This window comes from Kryptolebias marmoratus, linkage group LG1 (assembly GCF_001649575.2).
Source record: "Kryptolebias marmoratus isolate JLee-2015 linkage group LG1, ASM164957v2, whole genome shotgun sequence".
Classification (NCBI taxonomy): Eukaryota; Metazoa; Chordata; class Actinopteri; order Cyprinodontiformes; family Rivulidae; genus Kryptolebias; species Kryptolebias marmoratus.
The window spans coordinates 32,368,102-32,376,194 of record NC_051430.1 but is presented as its reverse complement, the minus strand read 5'-3'; the positions used below and the strand labels follow the sequence as shown (position 1 = coordinate 32,376,194).

Genomic DNA, 8,093 nt, shown 5'->3' with positions numbered 1-8,093 from the left:
AAAAGCTTTAACAAGTAGTTGTTTAGTTTATCTGGAAAGAGAGGTATGTGTTAGAAGCCCTGGATTTGAGCCATGGTGCCAGAAGTTGCCCTTTGACCTCCAGAGAAGAGGGACATCCTCTGAAGGAAGCATTAAAACCAGAGAACATCCTTTGTTTCCTCAGACAGTCTTTGCTGACACTTTGAGGTGATGTGTTTTCCCACATTTTATTTGAGGATTGTCTCCCAAATGCATTTGGTTTTATCTTTGTAATAACCGGTGTTTTCTCTCTGCTTTCGGTAAAATAAATATTTAAATTTAAGGTATTGTCTCCTTATGGTCTCTTTCCATCAACCAGCCCGGGTGAGGTGAAGGAGGAGGAATGCAGGTGAAAATCCTTACCTCAACAACAAATAAAATTTGATTGATTTGATTGATTGATAATTCGTTAAAAGGATCGGATCGATATCGGTATCGTTGACCCTGGCCCTGCTCTTTCTTGGATCGATACCAAACCTTGCTGTGCTGCAGTTCCCCGGTCCTTCGCCGGTGGAGAGGGTTGTTTGCCCTGAGGTGTAACCCAGCCTGCACCGCCCTCTGACAGGGCCTGCCCCCCTCCCTCTGCACCACACCCAGGCTGGCGGAGCTGACTCACGCTGGAACAGGACTCCAGCCAACACTTTGGGCCCACAAACACACACTAAATCCAACCAAAGCGTCGGTTGACCCCCCCCCTGACCGAACCAACTGGACCAGCTCCGAAGGAAAACCGAGATCCACGATGAAGTTCTGTTTGGGGACACTTTTACTCCTATTTCTTGTTCCTGGAAGCTCAACACAAGACGGTAAGCGACACAACTATAGGTTGTCTAATGCCTCCGTTATGGTCACGGTGTGTATTTTAGTGGACTGCCCTTTTAGGGTAATTACAGCTTCCGCCGGCAGGAAGGTGGGACGCTTTTGAAGTTCTTGTGAATAACAAGATTTTAGTCAATTTGAGCAGAAAAGTAAAACTGTTTGTATAATGCATCAAACAAGCAAACCTCTCTGCTGCAAGTTTCACTATATATATATATATATATATATATATATATATATATATATATATATAAGATTTGTGTGTGTGTGGGTGAGAATTTAACTCTGTTATTAAAGTTTTTCTCCGTCACGTTCCCGCGATCTCATGTATTATCGCGAGATTATCCCGCTCAGCCACACCAATTCTAAGCTCAGTATTTGTAAAATGAACTGAGTTTTAACCATTTTGGTGTTTCCTAGGTTTAAATGGCAGTGCCAGCTATATTGAGCTGGGTAGGCTGGCTCCAAACTTTATTCAGAACTATATATAATAGAGAGATGGCTCTGTGTATAGCTGGGGTTTTTTTTAGGGCAATTTCGATTTTGTTTTTAGTTTAAACAGATTTTCAGTTTTGACTCTTGATAAACCTCTGCAGGAGGTTTCTGTAGTACATGCAGAGATAGAGTTGGTTAACCGCAGGCTTGGAGGCGTGCAGAAGATGTGGCACGCTCTTTCGTTAACTTCACTCATTGAAATCTAAAAGCAGAGGTGCAATTTTTTATTTTTAAATAATCACTGGTCGATCTGTTTCTTTTTGTTTATTTTGAAAGCCTGTTTCTCTTTTTGATAAAATCCCTCAGATGAGTTTATCTGAGGTGTGAAAGGCTGATCTGATGGTTTTGTTGGAGCTCAGCAGCAGCTGCATCCTTAAGAAGGACGAGTGTTGTAGTAATGTTGCAAGTCTGCATTTTCTCACAGAAATATACTGCATTTACAAATTGAATTTGTATATTTTTGACCGTTCAGAACATTTATTTACTGAAGATGATCAGGACAACAGTGACAAAACTTTTTTTTTCTCAAAATTGTGAGTTTTAAGTCAGAATTATGGGGATTTAAAAATAAAAAAATGACTCTGGCCCTAATCCTCTTCTGTGTTTCCGTATTAATGTGGAATTCAGAATCAGCCTGTGGTGGGTGAAGCTGAATCCACCTGAAATTTGTTCTGTTTTTATCGAGCTGTGAATCATCAATTTAATCTCAGAGTGGGTTAAAGTTTTTGGAACTATGGCAAAACCCCAGAGTATTTAAAATAAACCATGGTCTAAACCATGGTTTATTTTTGGAAATGAGAATGCAGCCATGGTAACCGTCAAACAAACTGTAAGACTTCCTGTTTTTCAATAACGACGCACATGAGCTTCCACTTCTTCCTCTTATCTGTGGTTGTATCACCGAGGCAACGGGGTCTCCAGGAGGAACACCCAGAACTCCTTTTACGCAGTGACACCATCCAGCTCCTCCTGGAGGATTCCAAAGTCCTGGCCTGCAGTGAGTTCTGAAACTGTCCCAGGGTCTCCTCCCTAATCAGGTGTCTGAACCACCTCAGCTGACTCCATCTGATGTGAAGCAGCAGCTTTATCTTTAAAACCAGAAGTCCTTCTCCGGGGCCTCTCAGAATTCCTTCCATGTCGGAGTTTTACGTCTGTGACCACAGAAGCTGCAGTCCTTCTGGCCATCCTGCACCCATCAGCAGTAGAAGGAGATGAAGCTATGTGGTTTTAGCTGTTTTGATCCTGCACCACTGAAATGCGAGGGCAGGCAGTAGTGTTGTAGCCTGTATCTGTGTGGCTTTGTGTGTCTGTTAGCAAAATATCTCACGAATTACTGGATGGGTTTTAATGAAACTTTCAGAAAGTAATTACTGGCTGTACATCTACAATTAACGTTTGGAGTCAACCTAATTCAAGATGGCTACCACAGCCAACTGACCTTAAACAAATAAAAAAATGGCTGTAACTCTATTTTAGAGCTATTAAGCTTAAATCTGGTGTGGCAGAAACTATGAGTCATTCACAACACATAGTCTAAGAGGGACATTCTGAGATCGTGCATAACATTATTTTCAAAGTCGGACTCCCTCATTTCTCACCATGAGATGATTTTAGTCTAAAACACCTTGAAAGGTGCCAGGTCTTTAGTTTTATTTTAAACTGTTGAATTGTGACTGAAGTTCTTTTTGTTCTCCTGCTGCAGGGTTTGACCTGGCTGATGCCTTCGATGATGTAGGTGAGCATATCTCTGAAGCACTTAAGACTTTTTACACTCATACTTGGTAACTTTTATTTCAACAAACGCACTGTAATAATCCTAATTTATTTACTTTTAGTTACGCCGCCTCCAAAATTGCAGCCAAAGCCTCCGGAGAAACCTAAAACAGACGGTTTGTATTTTTGCACGTTGCTGTTAGCTTCCCATTGTTTGGATATGATGCTAATTATTAGCACAACTCTTCAGCATGTTCAGGGCATTACTGCAATGACTTTTGATTTTTGCACCTTTTTGTACCTTCTTTCTTATTAACATGAAGAGAGAATTCTTCAAATCCTTGAAAAACTTTGTACTCTTTGAATTCCAGTTCAGCAAACTTGCTTCATTTTTAGCTTTTACATGTTGTTTTTGTAGTTTTAGCTTTTAGTTACTATTTATATAATTGTAGCCTTTATTTACTGTTCTGCTGGTTTTAGATTTTAGCTACACTTCTATTGCAAATTATACTAACTTGGCATTTTCATTGCATTTTTGAAAATAATTTAGTTTTAGCTTTTAGCTGTTGTTTTGTTAATTTTGGCTTTTAGATACTGTTTTGCTTATTTTAGCTTTAAGGTTTAGTTTTACCAATTTGGACTAATAGCTACCATTTTGCTATTTTTATCTTTTAAATTGTGGTTTTATTGATTTTAGTTTTTAGCTTTTGTTTTGCTGGTTTTAGCCTGTTCTGTTTGTTTTAACTTTAACAATTTAGTTAGTTCAGTTTATATTAAATAGTTGTTCCAAGAGATAAAAAAGTAGGAGTTGATAAGAAATATTCAAGTTGTAGTTGTCTTTAAAGTCTTTGTTTAATTGACCTAATAGCAAAGTTTCCATTGTCCAACCAAAACTAGTCAGGGTCACGAGTCTTTTCTGCTGATATTTCGTAGTTTGGGAACCACTGATCTAAAACAAATTTAGTGCATGTGAAAATCTAAAACATAAACTCATTCTTTGGTTGAACCACCTAAAACACATTTAGTCTGTTAGGAAACAGGAAAACACTTCATCTGATTTCATTTATGTAATCAGTCTCGTCCTTAGACCTGATAGGAAAGGGGCAGGAGGGCTTTGTTAATAGCCTGAAGTTGTAGTGTTGGACACAGTGAACAGATTGAATTGATGTGGTTTAACATTTCTCACTAGAATGTAAAATGAGTCATTGAGTTGGCGTGTACAAAGTGTCGAAGCTTCGAGTGTCTTTAGGCACAATGGCTGCAGCAGATGAAGGAGGAGCCATTACAGAACATAACGCTGGTTTCACATCCACCTATCAGGAGCTGGCATTTTTCAAACTTAGGAGGTGACGGGTGCCGAATCCACCCACAGAGAGCCTGAAGAACTCTGCTGAATTAAACTTGAAATTTATGTATGTGGCACCGATTCACAACAAGTCATCTCAGGGCACTGTACAAAAGAAAAATAAACAATGAGTCCAATGCCATTTTCTGCAAAAATTCAATGTAAATGCTGAATGACTTTACTGGAAATTTGTTAGGTGAATTGTTCAAATTAAACAAGCCAAGGAGCTAAGGTTAGCAAAACACCATCTAAAAACTTAAATTAGCAAAACCATTGATAAAAGCTAAAATTAGCCAATCCTTAGCTAAAACCTAAATTTGCGAAAACAAGTAATTTAAAGTTTAAAATAGCCAAAACAGTAGGTACAATTTTAAATTAGCAAAACCGCAGACAAAAGCTTAAATTAGCAAAACTGTGACGAAAAGTGAAAACTACCAAAACGGTAGCTTAAAGCTGTTTCCCTCTAGACTCATGTTTGTGTTCATTTTTCTCCCTTTTACAGGTGAATTAGACCTTTCGGACGCATTTGGACCAGGTAAAATACCAGTCACCTTTTTAGGCCTACGCATATACTGAATAAATATAGTGGGCTGCAGAAATATTCAGCAAGGTACAAAATACTTCAAATGGATCAAGTTTAATAGGAGAAACCAAAGATTCTCAGTTGAACTCGGGTCTGAACTTTGACTGGATCATTCCAGAACCTTAACTGCTTCTCCTTAAACCAGTCAAGTTTTGGATGTAAGTTTTTTTCTCCTTTTCATCTCATTTATTTGGAAGTATTTTGTGCAAAATTATTACTTGGAGTCAAATTAAAAAAACAAATTAAATTCCAGATTATATGGCAAAGAATGAGAAATAATTACCAAGGGGTGATACTTTTGGAACCCACTGTATTTAAGTGCTTTATGACTGGAGTATCATATTATTAGATATGCATGACAGTAAAGAGCTCCTTTATTCAGCTAATTATTTAAATCAGAACTCTTTTTTTTTGTAGATGACCCGGCAACTGAAAAACCCAAGAAACCAAGTTCTGGAGGTTTTGGTAAGTTGGATTCTTGGACATTTGGCTGCTCCCTTCACTTTATAATTCAGGAGAACATGTAAAAAGTTCTCCCTGCAGGTGGATTATGCAGGTAAACTGACCCTCTGGGGTTTCTCTTACAGATGACTTTAGATTTGATCTGGAGGATGCCCTCAAACCTGGTAAATCTGAGACCTCTACACCTCTGGAAACCACTTAAATGTCTGTTGCTTCTATTAGTGTGAATGCTAAGTCAAAATTAGCTTTAGCATCCGCTTTGCTAATTTTAGCTACTGTTCTGCTACAGTTGTCCTACCTTATTTGAGTTTTCAGCTTGTTCTGCTACTTTTAGCCTGTATTTTGCTTATTTTATCCTCTTTTGCTTGTTTTAGCCTGTGCTCTGCTCCTTCTAGCTCATTATCTGCTCATTTCAGCCTTTTGTTTTACTTGATTTACCCTGTTTTGCTCATTTTACGCTGCATTCTGCTCACTGTAGCATGTGTTCTACTTATATTAGCCTCTGTTATGTTCATTTCAGCCTGTATTTTGATCATTTTAGTCTCCATTCCACTTGTTTTAACTTTAACACCTCAGCACTCGGCATTCATACTGTTTTCACAGAAAATGTCACTTCTCTTCCAGTTTTCATTCACATAAGTTGCTGTATTCATTTTTGATTTCTTTGTGTCCACAGACCCCAATGCCAAAACTGACAAGCCTGCTATTGTTCCACCAAAGGGAGGAGGAGGTGAATTTTTCTTATTCATTCAGGCGGCTTTTATGTACACAGTTAAAGAAATTTAACCCTAACCTTAACAATGTCACCAGGAAACATTGATAACATAGTTTGGTCCCAAGTGGAAGATGAGTGTGTGGCAGTGGTGATAGTGAAGGGGGTGTCCTCGTGTCCTGAGCTAAATGTCCGCCTGAAATTGATTGTGATGTAAAGCTGAAATGGATTATTTCTTCCAGGCGGTGGAACATTTGATGACTCAGACCTATTTGAAGTAGGAGCCGGAGACTACAAACCTGATGGGGGTCGCTCAGGAAGTAAGACCTCAGCAGTATATTAAACATTTCCATGTTTAAATTGAAATTTGTCTGCTGCTGCAGTGGGTTGAAGCATCACCTGCTTCATCAGATGCCATCAAAAGGTCTGATTGATTGCATGTAGCCTGGTTCACATCAGAAGATGCTAACTAACCAGTTTGGTTTCATTTCTGCGTCTGTAGCTCCTGTCCTCAATAAAGCGCAGTTTATTAAGAAATGCCAATTGGTAAAATCTATCTAAGGAAGCCAGCAGATTGAGTCAAATCTTCACTTTGTTACAGTCCCATATCCTGAACATCAAAGTTGATGAGAGTAGAAAGGATTGACTCGTTTTTGACAGGAAGAAACCTCCAGCAGAACCGGACTCAGGAGGAGGGGCAGACGGCAGCTTTGAGAGGACAGGAAAAAGACACAGATACACAGGAGTGGTCCAGATGCAGTTTCTATGGGAAGAAAAAAACCCATCACAGATTAATAACAGCAATAAATACAAATATGAAGAGTAGAGAGAGTAAAGAGTGTTATGTACTTTCTTGCTTCTTTATAAGAAGAAGCAGACACAGCCTGGTTTTGTGTTTCTGGACTGATGTTTTGTTAAAGTATGGAAGTAATTAGTTGTTGTTCCAGAAGGGAAAAAAAAAAAAAAAGACAAAACACAAAGAAAGGAGGGAAATAAAAAAGCCACGGGACTCTAATCAGAAGCACATGTCTGCTTTTCAGTTGTGATTCTGCGTGATGTTAAATTCACTGCAGAAGCTACAGTAAACTACCATGAATTCAGCTGCATTTCCACTAATAACTGGGAAGAAGTGAAGGCTAGCCGAAATTTCAGCCTGGCAGACTCACCCAGCTGTCCATCATTTCTCATCTCGGATCCTTGCTCCCAGCTGTCAAATCGCATCCAGGTGCAGGATATAAGCCTCCCCATCCACGGCTCCTCCTGCTCGCCAGCCAAGTCTCGTCCCACCGCCTCCCCGATCTCCACCCTCCTTCGTATGCTCCTTTGGACTCCCCTTCCTCGTCCTCTACGCCACCACCAGGTCCGGGTCTCGGGGGATGACTACCCTAATCTCTCACCCTACTTCGATCATTCAAGCTCACAGCAGTTCTCTGCAAAATCGTCTTCTGCCGGGGCCCGAGCGCCAAAGACCTCTAACCAATAAAACACTCTAATTGTCTTTATCTCTCCGTGTGAGTCTCTCCAGGTTGAAATAAAGTCCCATAAAAAGAGATGCTGATCTAATGTGTCTACTTTTAAAAGATTTGAAAATGCAGTGGCAAAATACACTGCTCGAAAAAATAAAGGGAACAATCAAATAACACATTCTAGATCTGAATTAATGTATTCTCATTGAATACTTTGTTCTGTACAAAAGGTAAATGTGCTGACAAAAGATTCACAGAAAAATCATCAATGGAAAATTAAAGTGGAAAAACACACTACAGACTGATCCAACTTTGATGTAACGTCCTTAAAACTTGTCAGAATGAGGCTCAGTATTGTGTGTGGCCTCCACCTGCCTGTATGACCTCCCTACAACACCTGGGCATGCTCCTGATGAGGTGATGGATGGTCTCCTGAGGGATCTCCTCCCAGACCTGGACTAAAGCATCCACCAACTCCTG

General features: G+C 39.6%; 1 protein-coding gene across 3 annotated transcripts in view; it reads left to right on the top strand.

The window, feature by feature from the left end:
* The first annotated feature begins 566 nt into the window (after nucleotides 1–566).
* cd99 (CD99 molecule) overlaps nucleotides 567–8,093 on the top strand; it is a 19,932-nt gene continuing 12,405 nt past the window's right edge. Inside the window, exons 1-9 of one of the 3 annotated variants that reach the window (XM_037974637.1) lie at nucleotides 567–824; nucleotides 3,035–3,067; nucleotides 3,168–3,221; nucleotides 4,893–4,925; nucleotides 5,391–5,438; nucleotides 5,561–5,599; nucleotides 6,112–6,165; nucleotides 6,390–6,467; nucleotides 7,188–8,078. In XM_037974637.1, coding sequence (XP_037830565.1) covers nucleotides 761–824; nucleotides 3,035–3,067; nucleotides 3,168–3,221; nucleotides 4,893–4,925; nucleotides 5,391–5,438; nucleotides 5,561–5,599; nucleotides 6,112–6,165; nucleotides 6,390–6,467; nucleotides 7,188–7,630 — 846 coding nt within the window. In that variant the 5' untranslated portion in view covers nucleotides 567–760 and the 3' untranslated portion in view covers nucleotides 7,631–8,078. Of the gene's footprint in view, nucleotides 825–3,034; nucleotides 3,068–3,167; nucleotides 3,222–4,892; nucleotides 4,926–5,390; nucleotides 5,439–5,560; nucleotides 5,600–6,111; nucleotides 6,166–6,389; nucleotides 6,468–7,187; nucleotides 8,079–8,093 lie in introns of those variants that run through there. The other 2 variants (XM_017426355.3, XM_017426354.3) reach the window with 2 other exon arrangements.